This window comes from Ambystoma mexicanum, chromosome 9, assembly GCF_040938575.1.
Source record: "Ambystoma mexicanum isolate Mex_15411 chromosome 9, UKY_AmexF1_1, whole genome shotgun sequence".
In the NCBI taxonomy this organism is placed as follows: domain Eukaryota; kingdom Metazoa; phylum Chordata; class Amphibia; order Caudata; family Ambystomatidae; genus Ambystoma; species Ambystoma mexicanum.
The window spans coordinates 192,290,491-192,311,667 of record NC_090931.1 but is presented as its reverse complement, the minus strand read 5'-3'; the positions used below and the strand labels follow the sequence as shown (position 1 = coordinate 192,311,667).

The 21,177-nt window shown below is 44.3% G+C and overlaps 1 protein-coding gene across 4 annotated transcripts in view; it reads left to right on the top strand.

Annotated features, from left to right (window-relative positions):
* Positions 1-21,177, top strand: part of CEP164 (centrosomal protein 164) — a 586,844-nt gene that overhangs the window by 378,662 nt on the left and 187,005 nt on the right. For all 4 annotated transcript variants that reach the window (XM_069614472.1, XM_069614471.1, XM_069614470.1 and 1 more), the window contains 3 exons: positions 17,295-17,414; positions 17,714-17,836; positions 18,153-18,296. In XM_069614472.1, coding sequence (XP_069470573.1) covers positions 17,295-17,414; positions 17,714-17,836; positions 18,153-18,296 — 387 coding nt within the window. The remainder of the gene's footprint in view (positions 1-17,294; positions 17,415-17,713; positions 17,837-18,152; positions 18,297-21,177) is intronic.

The window sequence follows — 21,177 nt, the reverse complement described above, 5'->3', positions numbered from 1 at the left end:
GCTGGGTATCATTTTTTCTTTCTTTAAATTGTTTTCATAGATTTAATTGCTTATGGTTTAAAACAAACCTTTGCAATAACAAAGAATCATTGATACAATACAAAGAGAAGAAAAAACTGTTAAAACAGGCATTGAAATATTCAAAAGAAAATACAATTCATATACACATTTTTATATAAATTGTTTTCCCCCGTTTGTTCACTTATTTTAAAAGCAATTCTAAGAATTTAAAAATCAATATATCCAAAGAAATGTTGTTACTGTTTAAAATTCTAAACCAAAACATTTCTGTGTTTAAAAAACATTTATCATTAACAAATAAACCAAAAAATAAATGACACAGTTCAGCAAGGGCATAACAAGGTGATAAAGTGACTCAACATCCCTAGCACAAAACCTACAACTACGCTGATACCTCGGAATGTTCTCCCTTGCACATATTCCTTCTCTACTGGGGAATAGATTCAGTTTAAAACGCAACATATCATGTCTATGTATTCTTGAAGGATGCTTTTGTAAAAAAAAAAGAGAGGCAGCACATTAAAAGATTTAATTTTTTGTAATTTTTTTTTATTGAAACACCAGTCTGACATGCATCAATGCGATCATTGTGACATCAGACTTTTATTACAATGTAACATATATGTCAAGTTATCTGAAGCAAGGTTCCGTAAAACTATAACCATCGCTTCAAGCCACTATAGAAAATCCTGGATGAAACATTTCAATTGAAATTTATGTCGAGTCGCAAAGAGTCCATGTAATCAACTATGGCAGCACATTAAAAGATTTAATTGCATTTTTAAGATGATTAAAAAAAGAATAATTCATCGCAGATTTATGTCTTTTCTTTGTTTTTTGTTGATCCAACCTATTTAAAACACTGACTTTTTAACACTATCTGGAAAGGCAATGAGGCCCTCTATCACAATATTGTAGGTGACTAGTAGTTCCATAGTTTAATGGTTGCAATCATTCAGAACCTTTACAAGACTTCTGAATCATTTCAGTGCTTAGCTAAAAAAAGAAACAATTTTCAGGAGGCAATAAGAGGGCTCTCGATAATTGAAGTCTTTTCCAGTCTGCACAGGCACAAAGGGAAATCAAACCCACCTTGTGCCTTAACACTGCTATTGTAGTCCCTTGTGGTAAAATAAGAATCCTTTTCCACGGGAACGATTAAAGTCTTTCCCAAGAATTGGGCAACCAACCTGTTTCCACCCCAAAAAGCAAGTGACGCACAGTTTTTTGGTGATAGAACCTAACCATAGGAATCACATAAAACTGGCCAAATTTCCTATCTAGGACCATTATTTCGGAAGCATTTAGCCTAATCTTCCTTTTCATATTATCCAAGTCAGCCCGATTTGTTCTCTTAGCAAAAATGACAACTATCAGATATTTTAAATGTTGGACCACTTCCAAACGTGTGTGATCTAAAAACCAATTCAATTTCAACTTCCTTACTTTTGTATAATTTACCATTAACATTTTTGATTTATTTAAATTTAAAATGAGGTCCAAAGATAAAAGAAAATTAGCCTTTAATAGCGGCGTAGGCTCTTTGGAGGCCTATGGTAACAAAACGTCATCTGCGTAGGCCAAATGATTGATTTGTAGGTTACCCAATTTTGGTGGATTATTTGATATTTTACTAAAAATGTCAACAAGGCAAGTAATATATATGTTAAAAAAGGTGCTAAAAGACAACCTTGGGGTAGACCACAATGCGTTTTAATCTAACTAATTGAGTAAAGAAACCTTCAGTATAAGTGCAGTCGGCATGCTAAAAATACCACACAGACATCCTAATTTAATACATTTTTCCCAAAGTAGGGCCCTATTCACGCAGTTAAAGGTCTGCATTATATGCTAAAAGGCGCAGGTAATGGAGAAAAAAAATCCCATTTGGCCTGAGCTTGCAAAAGATGAATAACAAAACAGTTTTGTGCTGTACTCATACCGGGTCTAAAACCTGATTGAAATGCATCTAGGCATCCTATCAAGGATGCCCACTGCTGCAGTTCTCTTAAAATAAGTGCCTCCGATATTTTACTGGAGGCATCCAAAAGATATATTGAATGGTAATTCATAGGGAGTAATCTGTCACCATTTTTGTAAATGACAATAATCAAAGCTTTTTTCTACGATAGAGGCAACATACTTGCCTTAAAAATATTCTGAAATAAGTCCCACAGAATTACTGTCCATAAATTGACATTTGATTTTAATGTTGTGTTAGCTAACTCATCTGGGCTTAGGGCGTTAAATTCTTTACGTTTTTAAGTGATTGAACCGCCTCTAGGGCCACAGTATATGCTCGCACCAATGCACATCCCAACCGTGAGCCCTTGCTCATGATCTAAATCAGAGCAGTGGGACTGCCGCGTCTCTGCTTATTTAGGCTGCTATTGGAGGGAGCATTGAAGGGCGGGTTCCCTAACCAACCTCGAAAAAGAGCATACATCTTTTTAGAGTAATCGTACCAAGCATAGTTTCGGCATCCGCAATATATGAACCAATGCAGTGGTTCTTTAGCCAATTATTTGTAGTTTTGTTTTGTAGCCGTGGCCTCCAATGTATAACTACGAGCATCTTTATTAGGATGTCTTAAGACTCTTTGTAAGGAACATTTCCCCTCAAAGTATTTTATGATTTTTGTGTTTACAAGCACACTTCCCCTTGGAGGAATGGGCAACCCGCACCTTGTGAACATGCAAGTTCTGTAAACCTTTTTGGACTCCTCTATCGTACAGATTTAACAACAAATCTTTATTCCCGCCAATAACCGTATATTTTCATTAAAACACAATGCCAACCCAGGTTTCCATACAAGGGAATGATTTCTTGGGTTAGCATCCACGACACTAGCTGTAGGTTTGTCAAATCCAAAGACAGTTCTTAGACAATGGTCACTTGAATTCATATTTATCACCTCCAAATTAGAGCATTTCCCATTCAAATCATCAGAAATTAAAACTTAGTTCAGGGTTGACTTTAGAGAACCATTTCTTCATGTGAAATGAGGGGGCTTCTCACCCCTGATTTTAACAAAGTCAAGTCCCTATCATTCAGCTTTGCCCTTATGAGTATACCTCTTTCCTTCGCCGCTAGAGATACATTTGATCTATCGTTCAGCCTGTAGTGGTGGGGATCTAAGCATTCACTATTAAAACCACCCAAAATAACCACATGACTTGACGTCTCATCCAGTACTTCTGACATAAGATCAGACAAATATTCTAAAAAGGACATTATGTCCCCGGACTTTGGATTAAAGTATATGTTTAAAATGTAGCACAAAACTGCCCCAGGTACTTGACCATGCGAGTGGTTGAGCCTAACCAGCTGAATGTTTTTTCGGTTGATTTCAACTTTGTTCATTGATAGACCCATATCATTCTTAAGTACACACAGAAGGCCCCGTGATGGACGTCCGCGGGTGCCCCGTGATGCATTCACAGTAAGAACACCAAACCCATCCACTGAAAGGAGAGATATTGGGCCACATTCTAGGTCTGGCATCCGGAAATAAGGGTGCCGGTAGCAACGTTCCAACACCCTTTCCGGACCGCCATACTATGAAAATGCCTGCAAGGACCGGTGCTCCCAGCAGGTCTCAACTGCCGGGAGCACTGGCCCCTGCAGGCATGGTTTTCACGGAAGCACTGGCACCTTTAGCAACGGTGCCGGTGCTTCTGTGTCCATTCCCGTGGAGTCCTCCACAGGAATGGGGACTTGCACTTTCCACCGTCTGACATCCTAGGCCGCCAGGACTTGTAATGTCCTGGTTGCACCAGGATCTCAGGTGGCGAACGGTGTTACGAGGTCGGCAGCAACGCACCGGTAGCACCAGTGGATTGCCGGTCACCTTGTAATGAGGCCCCTTACCCAGTCTCCTGTAAGCACATAAAAGAATAAGGCCTTAAAAATTCAAAGTCTGTAGTCAGAAAAACATGGCACCTACAGTTCCATGAAACCAAAGCATACAAGTTATTTTCTTGGAAGCACCAGACCTGCCCCCATGTAGGGCAGATAGAATAGAGTTCCATTCATATGTCGGGTGTACTTCCAATACATTTTGATCAACTACTCGGCGTACTGCTTCCACATCAGAAGGTATACTTGTCGACAATGGATAACATTGAACCAGTTCTGATTACTTCAAATGAGTAGACAAGTTGCGGCTACAGGAATCCTCCCTAACAATATTTTCCTCTAAATCATGCATTACCTCATATCCCAATGACAGAAAAGGCTCTAACTCTGACAAGACCAGAGTTCTAATGATGCGCGAGAAGAAATAGTTTTACCAAGTCGACTATTCTGTCAACTACGAATTCCACCTGAGCCATGTCTCTTGATGATATCAAACGAAGATTGGGGATCTCTGAAAACAGAGTCATAACGTACCAGCGATTAAAGGGGGAGGAGGGGCTGTCCGATCCGTGAATACGCCTTTCAAAATTAAAATATGATCATCAGAAAAATGTAGAGCTCCCTCAAACCTTTCTCCCCCTTTTTGGTGTTTGACCGAGAGCCCTGTTCAGGGTCACACTCTTGTCTCTTTGCTTTTTGCGTTTAGTTATGCACAGAGCTTGAGTATAAGGGGGAAGAACCTTGTGTCCCACTCTGTATAAGGGCTTAGAAATGTGCCCATTCAAAAGTTACCTATTTTCTTCCAGTATCATAAAAGGTATATTCGTGCATAATTGTGGCTTTAATAGTGAGGCCTCCAATTGAGATGACAAAGGAAGAGAGTCACAGTTATTCTGTTTTTCTTCTAGTGTGGTTAAAAACTAGGGCAAAGGTGATATATATTTTTTTTTTTGGTTTGTGGTCAAACCCCTTCCCCACAAAGGTATTAGACCGCTGTTGTCTTCAATTCGGATTCATGACTGACATCACCCACTTCATATTCAGAGAGACATTTTCAGAAGTTTGGGCCTACCTTTGGAAATAAGTTAGTTGTTTTTAAATTATTCATTTTTAAAGAGCCAGAGCCCCGAGGCAAAAAAATCGGAGCCAATGTTTTTGTCTTTACAGCTAAGGAGGTATATGTAGGCGGACTCCAGGTTGCGACATGCACCTTTTTACATTTATTCCTAACTGCATTTATCAAGGCGGAAAGAGGGGGTGTTTCCTCCAAGGCCCCCAAAATAATTTCAGCATGTTCCCCAATACTCTCCATCTGAGTATACTTATAGGGTGCTCAGGTTTAGGGCAACAGATATTTGACAATGGTTTTAGATATTTTTTGATTTACCCTTTGTCCCCTATTAACTCAGTTTTTTCAAGATGTTTTCGTTTATATTTGACTTTCCTTGGTGATGACAGATTGAACATGTACTTCTAATAACTCCTTTGCACCCTTTGCCTTTTGAGTTGTGGTATCCTCAACAACCACACAGCTGACAAAATGCCCCCATTCTCAAATTCCCTGGGAATTGGTGGGACCCCTTATTTTGCTGTTCGGGTGGATTCTTCATATTTTGTTTTTCTTCTCGATAAAGTATAAAACGGAAACCATGTTAGTAGCTATGTATCTCACCATAGGACTAATAGTACGAACACACATTTCCGAAGACTTTCCTAAGTCCCCCTGAGATGATAGTGGCAGGAATGACAATAGGTTGTATCACAGATTGAATAACTTCACTTCTGCTGCAGCAATTCCTTTGACGCAGACAATTCAAATTAAATCGTGATGAGTGATACAAAGGTGTTTTCAAGACTGAAGAGCCTTGAGGCGTCACAATTCGAAACGACTGGCATCTTCCCTTGTGGAGTGGTATCTGGTTTTGAATGGATAGTGCCATATATAAAAACCTCAAAAAAGGCCACTTTGGATGCATTTATATTGATTGTTTCGTTGTTCCTGAAATTCGTCAGCAATGGTCTCATATGTTTTGACCAACTGGGCTAATTTAAAATTTAAGGCATGAAGATTCATTCCAAGAGTTTTCGGGATCTCATGTAGTGAGGTGCCCATCATCAAAGACACCCCTATATTTGAGGGTGAGACCTGAGAAGAGCGGTCTAATGGAGAACCAGCTGCAGCCTTAAATTTAGGAGAATCAGCCATGAATAGATAATGTGATTGTAAGGACTCCAAGTCCAAAGAGTGCCTATTTGAACAGATTATAATTAGTATAGAAGTGTCCGTCAGGGACGATTTCATGGGCGGTACTCTAGAAAGACAATTTGGAGTTCTTGGATACACATTTACAGATCGGAGAAAATAGTTCAACAATTGTCTCTGTCAAATGTGCTTGCAGCGATGCCATAGATAATTTTCCACAGTTCAACTTAACCATGGCCTTAGCGTTATTTCGAATTTAGTAGTCGTTTATTTAAAAGTAAGCATCCAATGGACTGAAGTTAAAACACATTAACAAGGGGGGGTCCTGGGAGTCCCTCTGTCAGACATAAGTCTGGTTACGAGAGCCTTACCCAGATTCTTTAGCTCACTATCTTTCACAGAGGAGAAATATCCGTAACATATCAGTCTTTGTCCTGTCCGGCACAACTCCGCCCTACTGATGAGGTCCAACCAGACCGAAACCCGTGTCTGGGGTTGCTGTTGGTACTCTTGTTCAGAGGAGAATTGTCTACCATTTCGGTGCTGGACTGCCCCAGTGCAGGACAAAGACTGATATTGTTGGGATATTTCTCCTCTGTGAAAGATGGTGAGCTAAAGAATCTGGGTACGGCTCTTGTAACCGGACTGATAGGACTCCCTGGACCCCTCCTCCCCTTGTTTTTTGCTGAAGTTAAAGCATACAATGACTCACCATGATTCCTGCGTGCCTGTGAATAAGGAACAAGAAGCATGGTCGCAAGAACGCTGGACATCTGAGACGCACAGTGGACCGCAGTAGGCCACTTCTTACACGCCAGTATATGGGTGAGCCTCACCCATTCGCCAACTCCCAAACTGCCAGTTATCACTTGCCTTCACTTTCCCTTTTCTTTAAATAAAAAATCAGACTTGCCCTGTACTACTTTCTCACTTTCCTTTCTTTTTTTATTTAATCTGTTTCTCCAGAATGGGTCTGGCATGGATTCACATGCTCTACAGGGCACCAACCCCCTCCAACCCAGTCCACCCCCCTTCCTCACATTTTGCATGGGATCCAGTGGTGAGGGTCCACATGCAATCACTGTAACTGCCCTCTTGGTCTCGCCTTAGCGCTCGTCTAGCTCCTGTAGCCCTCTCTTCCCCCCTCTGCACCGCTTCTCCTTCCCCCTTACTCTTCACTCTCCTCTTGCCCTGCACTCCCTTTTCCACCCTAGCACATTTCGGGCAAACCGGCACCTCACCCCCTTTCACCCCCACCAAACATCTTGTTACTGCCCTTGCATGATCCGAATGCCACAAGGCCTAGGAAGATCGTTATTGTTATCTTTCTCACTTGTCCACCCCCGCCACCTTTTTGTCTTGTGGCGCCTTGAAACTCCATTTGTTGTATAGGCTCCTTACAAATATACAATAAATGAAATGCATGCCATTCTGTTGAAGTTGCACATATACATTCTTTCCCATTTACCCTGTGTTCTGCCATTCCCACCTCTGCGAATGGCGAGGTCTAACTTGAGAGGCAACCAAAAGTTAGAACATTCCAGTTTAATGGACTTTAGTAGTGCTGAAGCAAAGCCAGTCCATGTAGTCCTCTGGTTTTATTTGTGACAAACAATATATTTATGCATTGCACTGCACACCAATCAAATATGTCAGTCCAGTATACTGAGGATTGTTAAGAAATCCACATTAATGAATATGCACTTTCTATAACGTGAGCACAACTTAAGCGGTACCAGCACGCTACGTTTAAATTTGATTGCATATGACAACTATTACTCTAACCTTGTTTGACTCTGTTGCGGAGATTCTTGAACAACCCTCTGGTGAGAGCAGTATAATCTTCCAACCTAATGCTGGTGCAGTTTGCCACCCAAAAGGAAAGACCAGAATCACAATAGTAGTTGTAGCAGAGCAGTCAGGCTTAACTTTAAGAGGGAGGTGGGAAGGCTGACAGCGAGGTGCAATTAGTCCCAACAGACACCACACAAGAACACCCCACACTGGTATTCTGTAAAAATATACACTTTACTATAAAGTCACATAACATATTCATGATTGGAGAAAATAAGTATTTAGTTCACACAGGACACTTTGCAGAGCATAGTGTAGATATAAAAATAGTAAAGGGCCAGTCAAGGCCTACCTCTATCTTTAACCTTACATGTTGGCCCCATACCTGGTGGTAGACCACTGTGAGTAAGCATCCAATGGACTGAAGTTAAAACACATTAACAAGGGGGGGTCCTGGGAGTCCCTCTGTCAGACATAAGTCTGGTTACGAGAGCCTTACCCAGATTCTTTAGCTCACTATCTTTCACAGAGGAGAAATATCCATAACATATCAGTCTTTGTCCTGTCCGGCACAACTCCGCCCTACTGATGAGGTCCAACCAGACCGAAACCCGTGTCTGGGGTTGCTGTTGGTACTCTTGTTCAGAGGAGAATTGTCTACCATTTCGGTGCTGGACTGCCCCAGTGCAGGACAAAGACTGATATTGTTGGGATATTTCTCCTCTGTGAAAGATGGTGAGCTAAAGAATCTGGGTACGGCTCTTGTAACCGGACTGATAGGACTCCCTGGACCCCCCCCCCCCCTTGTTTTTTGCTGAAGTTAAAGCATACAATGACTCACCATGATTCCTGCGTGCCTGTGAATAAGGAACAAGAAGCATGGTCGCAAGAACGCTGGACATCTGAGGCGCACAGTGGACCGCAGTAGGCCACTTCTTACACGCCAGTATATAGGTGAGCCTCACCCATTCGCCAACTCCCAAACTGCCAGTTATCACTTGCCTTCACTTTCCCTTTTCTTTAAATAAAAAATCAGACTTGCCCTGTACTACTTTCTCACTTTCCTTTCTTTTTTTATTTAATCTGTTTCTCCTGAATGGGTCTGGCATGGATTCACATGCTCAGGAATATTCCCTGCCATCAGGCCGGGAATCCTCTGTAAGAAAAAAAGCAGTCTTGCTTTAAAAGCTTGAAAAACAGACTTTCTCTCATTATCCAATGACTGGAGACTGGGTCATATTACACCCTTCCAATGACGACTGTCTCCGAATACTGTCCCCAGAGGCCATCTTCAGAATTTTACCACATGTTTCGGTGCAGGCAATCCTTGTGAATTGCTCTTCAAACTATTTTTTCATAATTGTTATTTTTCGACACAAAACATTCCTATTTTTGTCCGAAATCTCTTGTCCACTGACTGTTGCCGGTGAAGATTGTCAACTACTCTGTTGGATGGCCTAGTGAGGCCTTCTTCACGCCTCACCATGTCAGAGGAAGGCAAGAGGAGTCGGTTCAGACTCTGCTCCCAGTGTGCTTTGAGGAACACCTAGCCGGTCCGATAGCACAGCGAGTAGAGCGCTCGCTCTCACATTTGTGCAGTGCCTGCTGATGCAGGTTCGAATCCCGGTAGGGCCAAACTCAGCCTTTCATCCTTCTGAGGTCAATAAATGAGCACCACACACCGTGGGTAAAAAGCAGCGCTCAGATACCTGACGGTTTGTAGCGCTATATAAATGCTAAATTATTATGGAGGACAGGCACACAAGGTGCCTCTATTGTATGCATCCTGACCATGAGGAAGACTTGTGCGACATTTGCCGAAGTTTCCCAGCCAAGACCAAGAGGGACTGTTACTGACTGGTGGCGTGGCTGGAGGAGGACCGGGCCCCTGGCGTGATTGAAGGAGGACAGGGCCCCTGGTGTAGCTTTCGGGCACGCTCGGGCAGATCCCAGATCCAGTCGACTTCTGGAGAGCTCTCCCTCTGGTAAGAGGTCGAGATTGGCTGAAGACTTATCCCTGTACGGTGTCTGTAAGGCCAAGCGTCATGCTGATGAGTGGACTAGAGATGCCACGGGACTTAGTTCTGGGCGCACTCGCTCTCCATCACCATGCTCATCCACGGTAAGCTTGCAGGTGGATGAGATATCGTCTGTGAGACCTTCGAAACATGACCTTTCGTTGAAGGATAAACTGGAAAAGCAATATCGTAAGGAGATTACATCAAGGTCCTCGTCGATGTCTACATCCGCGATTTCATCAGCGGTGATGCCACAGAAGCAGAGGGACCCATCAATGATGACTCCGACTCCGACCACCAAGCCCCGTTGACTGTTGCCCCGCAATGTCTGTGGGCGGCGCATCTCCATCGACGGATAATAAGTCTTCCTACCTACTGTCTCGTTCTGGCACCTGCAGGCCTTTTTATTGCGTTGACCATTTTACAGGGTTGGGAATCGCAGTCTGTTATATGAATGAGCCCACCTTCCCCTAGCGAACACCAGCAAACACCACTTGCCTTCACTTTGCGGAGGAGGCGTATTTTTAACCCTTAACCCTTAAGCCTGCCTGCTTCCAACAGGGCTTGAATTAAAGGGGAAGTGTTCCAAAACAAGCTGTGACAACGGGAACGCCAATCTAACATTCCAACCAGCACTTGCAAACACCACTTGCCTCCACTTCGCTCTGCTTCGCATGTTTTTAACACTTAAGCCTGCCTGCTTCAAACTTCCATTAGGGCTTGCATTAAAGGGATAGTGTTCCAAAACAGCAGCAGCAAAGGAAACGCCAATCTAACGTTCCAACTGGCACCAGCAAACACCACTTGCCTCCACTGTGCCTCTACCTTAATGCCAGTAAGACAGCGATCCTTCTCATCGGGACCCTCGATTTGAGGAGAGAAGGCCGCACTCTATGGGTCCTCTTCCCCTCACACTCTTGTTAGTCAAAAAACACCTGGGTGTCATCTGTGACTCTCCTCCTCCCCTGCACTCCTCAAATCGTGGACCTTGCCATGAAGGGCCACCATCAGCTGCACCTCCTCAGAGGCATCCTCCCTTTCCTCACCTTCCCCCAGAAACTCAGTCTCCAGGTCTCTGGTTCTCTCTAGGCTGGACTAATGCAACAGCCTCTTCCTCAATCTGCCTAACTCCTCCCTTTGCCCCTTCAACTAATCCAGAATAGTTCTGCAAGACTTATTCTTGGCCTCGAGCTCAGGGACCGCATCTCTCAGCTCTAAAATCTCTCCATTCGCTCTTGGTTGCTGCTAGAATCAAGTTCAAGACCCTCTGCATCATCCACAAAGCTTTCTGGGACCTGGGACCCCGCTTCAGCAAACATTCTCTTCCTAAATACCTCTGTTAGAGCCCATCGGTTCTCTGGCAGATCAGACTCTTCTCTAAGCAGAGATTGTGGGGGTGGGGGGGTTGATCGATCTCCTCCGGAGCCCGTCCCTGTAATGGGCTCCACGCCTTGAGCTAGATCTCCTTAAGTTCCTGGAAGCTCCTCAAGGCCCTCCTTTTCTCTTCTTCCTTCCCTCTCCCCTGCTAACTCCCCCTGTCTGCCGCAGCAACTGGCTGCCTGGTTTCCCTCCTAGTTCTACAGGGCACCAACCCCCTCCAACCCAGTCCACCCCCCTTCCTCACATTTTGCATGGGGTCCAGTGGTGAGGGTCCACATGCAATCACTGTAACTGCCCTCTTGGTCTCGCCTTAGCGCTCGTCTAGCTCCTGTAGCCCTCTCTTCCCCCCTCTGCACCGCTTCTCCTTCCCCCTTACTCTTCACTCTCCTCTTGCCCTGCACTCCCTTTTCCACCCTAGCACATTTCGGGCAAACCGGCACCTCACCCCCTTTCACCCCCACCAAACATCTTGTTACTGCCCTTGCATGATCCGAATGCCACAAGGCCTAGGAAGATCGTTATTGTTATCTTTCTCACTTGTCCACCCCCGCCCCCTTTTTGTCTTGTGGCGCCTTGAAACTCCATTTGTTGTATAGGCTCCTTACAAATATACAATAAATGAAATGCATGCCATTCTGTTGAAGTTGCACATATACATTCTTTCCCATTTACCCTGTGTTCTGCCATTCCCACCTCTGCGAATGGCCAGGTCTAACTTGAGAGGCAACCAAAAGTTAGAACATTCCAGTTTAATGGACTTTAGTAGTGCTGAAGCAAAGCCAGTCCATGTAGTCCTCTGGTTTTATTTGTGACAAACAATATATTTATGCATTGCACTGCACACCAATCAAATATGTCAGTCCAGTATACTGAGGATTGTTAAGAAATCCACATTAATGAATATGCACTTTCTATAACGTGAGCACAACTTAAGCGGTACCAGCACGCTACGCTTAAATTTGATTGCATATGACAACTATTACTCTAACCTTGTTTGACTCTGTTGCGGAGATTCTTGAACAACCCTCTGGTGAGAGCAGTATAATCTTCCAACCTAATGCTGGTGCAGTTTGCCACCCAAAAGGAAAGACCAGAATCACAATAGTAGTGGTAGCAGAGCAGTCAGGCTTAACTTTAAGAGGGAGGGAGGTGGGAAGGCTGACAGCGAGGTGCAATTAGTCCCAACAGACACCACACAAGAACACCCCACACTGGTATTCTGTAAAAATATACACTTTACTATAAAGTCACATAACATATTCATGATTGGAGAAAATAAGTATTTAGTTCACACAGAACACTTTGCAGAGCATAGTGTAGATATAAAAATAGTAAAGGGCCAGTCAAGGCCTACCTCTATCTTTAACCTTACATGTTGGCCCCATACCTGGTGGTAGACCACTGTGAGACAGGCATGGTAGCAAGAACGACACAGACTCAAATGTTTTTTTTAATAAACCTTTATTTACTGAAGTTAATGGGTTGGTGCAATGCCTAACTGGCCCGAACTCTAATGAGGGTAATTCCCTCAACTGATGTTTCTAATGGCCGTCGTTGACTAATAGTCTAAAATAAGTCAGTCTGTCTTTAAACCGAATGTTGCCCTCACTCTGTACAAAAAAGTGGAAACCAGCGTTGGTTTCAGGTGATCTTCTTACCCAGTGCTGCTTGGTCAGTGTCACACAAATAAGTTCAATCAACAGGGCTGTTCATAGGACCTTCTCCACAGGCCCCTGGTAGTTATTCCAACTACCTTCAATGTCTAAGTTTCTTGGGGTCCTCACCCCCAAGCTCCAGCCCATTCATGTTTCAAAACACCATAGAATAATTGTAACAAAGTTCCTTTTGTAAGCTGTTGGGGTTTCCTTTCCCACGCATTGTTCCTTTCAGCAGTACAACAAAAATAATACGTCTCCAACTTGGTTAAGCCTCTTAGAGTTCCTTTCCCAAGCTTAGGCCCCTTGGACCTTTAAACACAAATTGCCTTATCGGAAGGCTTTCTTTGATAAGCCTCTCAGGGTTCCTTTCCCCAAGCTTAGGCCCCTTGGACCTTTAAACACAAATTGCCTTATCGGAAGGCTTTCTTTGATAAGCCTCTCAGGGTTCCTTTCCCCAAGCTTTAGGCCTATTCCAGCTTTCAAACACACAACTTAACATGTCAGTTCTTTATTAATTTCACAGGGTGCCTTTCCCCACGTTTAGAGTCCTTTAATTAAAAATGCAACTTCCATGGTATAGGATGTACCTTTTCCTTTTTGCTAAACTTTTCCCTATACCATCCTTTCATGGGGTAGAATCAGAGGCTTTCGAAAAAGGCAAGGCTCTTTGCTTTTCCTAGGCGTGACCACTCGAACCCTTCTACCCGTATTTGTCTTCTTGCTGTTTTCGTTTCTTTATACCTTTTTGTTTCTCTTCAGTTTCCTCCTGCACCCCTTTACTACTACTTTCCTTTGGCATGCACACTTGCACTCCTCTGTCCTTTCTGTGCGCACTTGCACTCTTTTTTTTCGGTTTCCTTCTTATTGTGCCTCTGGCATCTTTTCTTGCCTCTTCTCATGCCTCCCTCTCTTTTCGTTATGGGCCATCCTCACCTCTCTGCTCCTTTCCACTTTCTCTAACTTTCTATTTGGATCAGTCTTTTGCTCCGATCTGTTTTTCTTGCTTTCTGCTTTATTTGTGCTTGCAGCTATGCCGTTAGCCTTCACGCCTTTGTCCTTTCTGCTTTTGCTTTCCGCTTCGCACTGGCTTTCTGATTTGCTCTCAGCCTTTCCGCTTTTTGCTTCGTTCCTGCCTTCAGCTGCACTTTCTGCTTTAAATGCTTTCCTTTCTTGCAGTTCTGTGCCACTTTCACTGTCAGTGCTTTTCTCCCACTCTGCTCTATATCCAAACGCACACTCCTGAGTTTCTCACATTCCCCCCTCAAACTGAATGGGCAGCTTCACGTTGTGAGGTGGTTCCTCCTGGAAGTACAGGGTTGAAGTCAGGGTCTCAACACCTGCCCCCAAGGCACCCTTTGGGTCAGCACTGGCCCCAAGGGAATGAGCACTTCACTGGACCTCCCCTGCAGAATGCAGGCAGTGCTTCTCCAGCAACCTGGAGGCACGGCTCCTTCACCAACTCTACAGCCCACACACACACCAGGACAGTGTCTCTGCACACCATCCTCCTCCAGCCTGCAGCATCTGATTCTTTCCGCTCCTGGGCTCCACCGTTCCGGACTGCATCCCCAACTCGCTTGTTCTTGTGTGCATGACCACACCTTTTTATAGTGAAGCAAACTCTCAAATGGAGTCAGGTGTGAGTAGTTACTACAGAGTTCCTGACGCTGCCTGACTCTAGTGGGACAACCAGAGTTCTTTCCCGGGTAGGTTTTCCTTACTTTCCCCATTATATTCCTACGGGTAATATTTACTGATCTTAGTTGGCACCTCCTCGTCTCATTAGTTGTTGGAAACGGTGAGGGAGAGATGAGGTGAGGTTGTAAAGCCCCCACAAAAGCTGTGGGAGAGTAGGCGAAGGTGTTTTCCAGGCTGGCGGAAGACCATGCCTTCCCTTTGGGTATCGTCCTCCCAATCCCCAGTGACCCTCCACTCAGGTGATCCTCCCTCACTTGTCAACCCCCAGGGTCGTGATCCAAAACGGATTGCCCTTCCCTGGTCACCTGAATGGAAGATCCCGAGGGAGTGGGTGAGAGAATACCATCAGGTTTCTCACACCCCATACATATAAGCTTTCAGAAGTAACTTAAGAGAAAGACCTCTAGACAATATTGCACACAGTAATGTTGATCAAGTTCAGGATCCCAAGGTAGCAAACAGAACTTAGTGCAGACTTCTTATTACCTTCAGCAGGAAGTATTATGCTTAACACATATGCCTATAATGCATTATAGCTTTTAAAGGTTGCGCGCAGGGGAACACAATATCCAACACAGCAAGGAGGGCTACCAAAGTCCATGATATCTTTTAGATACAGTCCCTATGTTCAGAAGGACATATTGCACATCGAGCAGGGCAACGGTATCAACATACAAGGACACAATATATAAGCTATGAATGGGTGTAATGTGCAGAATTAAAAGTCCCTAGTACCTCAGGGGAGGTCTCTCAAGATCTACTGCTTGGTGTGATCCTCCATGAACCTTAGGAAGACCCTAGGAAAATGTCACAGTACACATGAGGGCCTGGCAGTATCACATTTTAGTGTTAGTGTTGAGAAGAATGGCTCATCAGAAATAATTGGAACAACTCCACAGGTTCCAAGACAGCAATCCACTCCTGGGGACACCAGTGGAGACCCAGAAGTAGAGATCCAGTGAAGGGTTCAAGACACAACAGCCCCAGGAGCAAAGTAGCTGAGCAGTATTCAGGCCCCAATATTATCCAATGAGGAAATGCAGTAGAAGGGACCTGCAAAACCCAATGACCACAGACCATGGGGACCCTTGAGAGGGAGCATCTATAATAACCCACCAACCCAGGGCCCAGAAGTAAGTACTTACAGTGGTTGCCTCTAGAAATGTGGTTCCCAGAAAGAGAAACAACTCGGTAAGTAGCAGCTGCTTTCTAAAGGGGGAAATGGAGGTTCTGGTTACCCAGGAATTTGCACCCTGAGCCAATGATGACCCCCAAAGGCCCAAAAGAACAATCGTCCTTCAGTGGCATGTGACCCACCATCCAGAAATGGAATCCACGTCAGAGATGGCTTCAGTACGATGCAGGAACCGGCACACGACAGACCCCAGCAGCTCAGCAGGCAAATGTGGTCAGCATACACACAGCAGGACATCAATGGTGGTAACCAGAGACGACCCATGCAAGCACATTTGGTGTTTTTGGGGAGTCCCAACACCTCTCAAGGCGGTGGTAGCTTCCAAAATCAAGACCGGATGCCTTGGCGGGAAACAACGGTAAAATGTGGTAAAACGGCCCAGAAAACAGCCCTAGCAGGACCAAGAGCAGGATGAGGAAATCACGAGAAGGGTACAAAACCGGATCCAAACCGGAGCTATATCCAGGCCACTGTATCCAGACAATATTTCCAGAGGAGGGCCTAAAAATGCAGCAAGGGCGACAAACGGCTGACAATCCTCGAGCAGGTAAGCAGACCTACTTATCCAAATCCAGCAGTCCTGAGCTCAGGAATAGGTTTCCCCCTATATGTTCGTAACTCACAGTGGCTGGCTTCTGCCAGCCCACCAATACCATTAGAGGATTTATAACAAAGGTATTGGCGGCCAGCAAATCAGGTTGGCCTCAAACTCCCAAACACTCACAAAAACTGCCATTTTAATGCTTGCCTCATGGTTTCCCTGAACAAAGGACACCCCTAAACAAAATGGTAGAGAGTAGGACTTTAAAAGACCCATTAGTACCCCAATGGCTACTATAAAGGCACATTGGGCTACTAATGCTGTGAATGGTCATACATCCCTGGTGAAGCGAAAAACAAATATTAGCTGCCACCAGCCTACCCCCTAAAATCAATATAGGGTGACAAAAGCAATCCCAGGGCAGAAATGGGGCGGCTGGGAGTCACCCATGGGACTGGGCACCTTATGGGCGACCCAGTACGGTGGCCAGTGACATTGTTGCTGGAAAAAACACCGATTTAAAAAATAAAGAGAACAAACAGAGCTTGTTCCTTGCAAATTTGATGACTACAGCTACCAGAAGTCCTTGCAGTAGAATCATCATTGATTAACACCTGCACTTGCTGTGAGCTGCAAGCTAAGACTGCCTCCCTGATGATGTGAAGAGCACAGAAACCGGTGGGAGAACACCTGTGGCTGAGTGGGTTTATTGTGCAGGGAACTGGAGGGTGCCCCTCTCCACTTTTTCAATATATATTTTTTTTAATTTTATATCTGATGCTTTCTATTCCATCTGCTGATTACTAATTGTTTGGCCTCTTCCTGTGTTCCCTTCCATTTTGTTCACTTCCTTGCATTCCGTATGTGTTGTGGCCTCTTATGAACCGTTATATTGCTATCCACATCTTGCTGCTTCTCTTCCCTTTAGGGTGTCTCCAATTTGCGTAAGCAGATTGCAGAAATAAAGCCGACTGAAGAACCACCGCTACCCGAGAACCTTAATTTATCTCAGAAGAAAATGCAGCAAGTGCTCGATTATGAGCATGAGGTGAGTGATACAAGTTAGCAATGGCTCTTGGATTAAAGGCATTGACAATTAACTCTATACCTGGTCTCTTCAGAGTATGCTGGTAGTGTGCAGCGAAAGTGCTGTGGAGTGAAGCCTTCTTTTTTGTTGACCATTTCCTGTCATTGGAGGTTAGGTGCCCACCACTGCGACCTATATAATCCTGAATCCCATTCTGAATACTCCCACAGTTCCAAAGGGAGGGATGTTTCAGCAACTTAATGAAAATCCTGTTTATATCCTCCTACCTGATTTTCTGTCCTCTTGATTCCACGTTACAGCTGAGTGAGCTGTTGAAAGAGAAGCGGCAGGCGGTGCAGGATGACCATGAGCACCGTCTGGACAAACTCAGGGAGGAACACAAGCAGGTCCTGGAGAGGTGCAGAGACCAGTATGAAGAAGAGGTGTGCCATAATTCAGTTCCATAACAAGAGCCTGCACTGCTCTGAAAAATAATTCTAAGTAATGTTTTGTCATCGCCTAGTGCCTTGCTGGAAGGATGCAGTGCAATAGCTGCTGTTGGTGAGCTAGAGTACATGTTTTCACTGGAAGGATGCTGTGTGATAGTCACATTAGCTTGCCAGTATGTGGTGTGCTGGCTGTGTGATGCAGAATCGTGCACGGCTCTTCCATGGTTGGACAACCTCCTCGCAGGTTCTGCATTTCTTGGGATTGCTTACAAGCATCTAATGCTCAAACATCATGTGCTTTCATCCATAGGAAAGGAAGGAGCGTGCAAGGCTGCTCGAAAGGCGTCATGAAGAGCGAGAGCGCCTAACCAGTCTCCATGACCGGGAGCTGGGAACACTGCGGCAGGACCTGGAGGGGCGGTTAGAGGATATCCGGCACAGCTATCGGGAAAAGGTGCTGATCTTTGAAAGGGGCCATTCATTTTTAAAATGGGGTATTTTTTGATGTTGGAAGATAATTCACTAGGTAATTATGTGAATGTATTAGTATTTGGAGGCTCCCTTTTTGTTGGTTTGTGCTGTTATTTTCCAGTGGTGTGCATGTTGATGTTTAATGGTCAAGCAGTTTCTACAGGGTAGGGGCACAGAAGAAAATCTCTTTAGTTAGACTTTACTCTCTAGAGTTGGTTCCCAGAGTGAGGAGGCATTCAAATGAGTGTGCCCCTCAAATAAGGAAGCGTTCAGGGGTCTGCAACCTTCAGTTCCCCAGATGTTTTTGACTACAACTCCTGTGATCGCTCACCATTCCCTATGCTGGCTAGGACTGATGGTAGTATAATGCAAACATCTGGATAGCCAAAGGTTGCAGACCTTTTCCCCAGGGCAATGTTGTGTTGCCCTTGGGTTTTTAGTGGTGTTCCCCTCCGGGTGGGGGAAGGAGAGGTGTCATTCCCCTCTGAGTTGTTCCACTTGGATCAGAGAGTGTTCTACTCAATTTGGGAGTAGGGGCATTCTTTTAAGGTGAAGGGTGATAGTTCTCGGGGCACAGACATTCCTCACATGTGAAAATGTATTTTTCTCAGCTGAAGTGGACTTCTCTGCCGAGTGGTCTCTAGTAATGGGCTGGCCCTTTACTGTATTCCTGTCATATAATGATTATTTCCTAGGCAGAGTGGAATATGCTTATTAGCTTTTTCGGGGGAGACTTACTCCGGTTAGGTCTTTTTCTCCGCAGAAAGATGTTGGTCTTTCACTGGGTGTGCTTTTATGGGGCAGCAGACATCCTCAACAGATAGCATAAAGGTCATATAGCATAACCTAGATATGTCAAAGCCTTTAGCTAGCCAAGAAAAAGGACATTACGAAAAAGGTATGTGGGGCTGAATATTTCTCCCAGACCCCCATTTTGTGATGGTGAAAAAGAATGTTAGCAGTGGGAGTGTTAGGAAGGTTTTCTCTTTTAGCAACTTTCCCTCCATAGATTATAAACCCCCCAAACTGTTTGCTTTTGTTTTTCATCCTGGCCTGACCTTTTTTTTTTTTAATTTATTTATTTATTTACAAGTATATACAAAAATAATACCAAAGTACAGAGGAACAACAAGGAATATAGAAAAAACGAATCAAATAAAATCATTGAACATGTTCCAAATCTTTTCATATGTGGACAACTTACATTTCAATCTGTAGATCATTTTTTCTGTACTGGACAGGCTATGCATTTCTTGAACCCACTCCTCAAATGACGGACGGACCTGACCTTTCCATCCTCGAAGGATCAACCTTTTAGCAACAATGGTTGCTCTGAAAAGCCATTTCTTAAGGGAAGAGTTGACTTCAGCCAGCTCAGAATCCTCCTCTAGGATCATCGTCTTAAAGTCCAGGACACACCCTTCACCCAAAATTCTGACACACACATCACAAATGTCTATCCAGAAAGCCCTGACCCTCTTGCAGGCCCACAGCATGTGTTCCAATGTTCCCACTTCCTGAGCACAACCCCAACAATCAGCATTGTCAGTCATGCCCCTTTTATGTAACGTTTCCGGACACCAATACACACGGTTCAGGATCTTAATTTGTCTAGACCTTTCGCCCAGATTCAGTGAACATAATGAGACATTTCCGCATATATTCTGCCAGGCCTCAAGATCAATATCAGACCCAATTCTCTCACTCCAGACATCCCGTAAATTGTCATTGTTCCGAAAATACGACATGAAAAGTTTGTATAACCTACTGGCTAAACCACCTCCCTGTCCATTAGAATCCGTCAGAAAAATAATCAAGTCAAAGGAGTCAGACCAGTCCACCTCACCGATAGACCTCTTGAGTCGTCTATAAGCCGAGTCCGACAAGTCCTCAAAACTCCATCTCTCTCTCAGCTCAGCTGCAGTCAGCCATCGATCATCGTTCCCCAAGTCGGAGACCTTTTTAACATTCATCAGGAACCAATCGGGCCAAAAAATTGTCCTGGAGTTATCTCTAATCCTAGGATTCAGCCATATAGAGGCATTCTTACACTTAAAAGCGTCCCTCCCTATCAAAGTCAAGACCTCAATCCAAGAGTTGCGCGAAAAGGACGTGGTTAACAGACTTCCCCCCCGTGATCTTTGTGTTAGTGGTCAACAGTGCTTCCGGGCCCAATGGCCCATATGCATTCGACTCCGCCACCGCCCATCTGTCCAGTTTACCATCTAAAAACGGAACAAAAGAATGAGCAGAAAATGCTAAATGGTAGGCCTTAAAGTTCGGAACTCCTAGACCACCCAAATAAATTGGACGCTGCAATTTCCATAGACTAAGTCTGGGCGGCTTCCTGTCCCATAAAAATTCTTGCATAAGGCGGTCTAGATCTTTCCAATAACTACACTTTATTCTCAGTGGAAGCATGCTGGTTATAAAGTTAATCTTGGGAGCCAAATTCATTTTCAAGGCATTGACTTTACCCCATAGTGAAAGTTTAAGTAAAGACCACCTTTCCAAAACCAATTTGCAATCTCGTACTACCACACTCATGTTTTCATCAACCATACGGGAGACTGGAACTGTCAACCATACCCCTAGGTAGCGTAAGCGCCTATCACACCAAGTTAACCCCAGACCCTCAACCAGGGATTTATCACATCTATTGGACAGAGGCAACACTTCTGACTTCTGGCGGTTAACCTTGTATCCAGAACAATCATGAAAATTCGACAAAATCCTCATCAGACATGGCAGGGATATGTCCAAACTCTGCAACACCAACAAGAGGTCATCAGCATAAAGCCATGCCTTTTGCACCATACCCCAACATTCAATGCCCTGTAAATTCGGTTCATTCTTTATGTAAA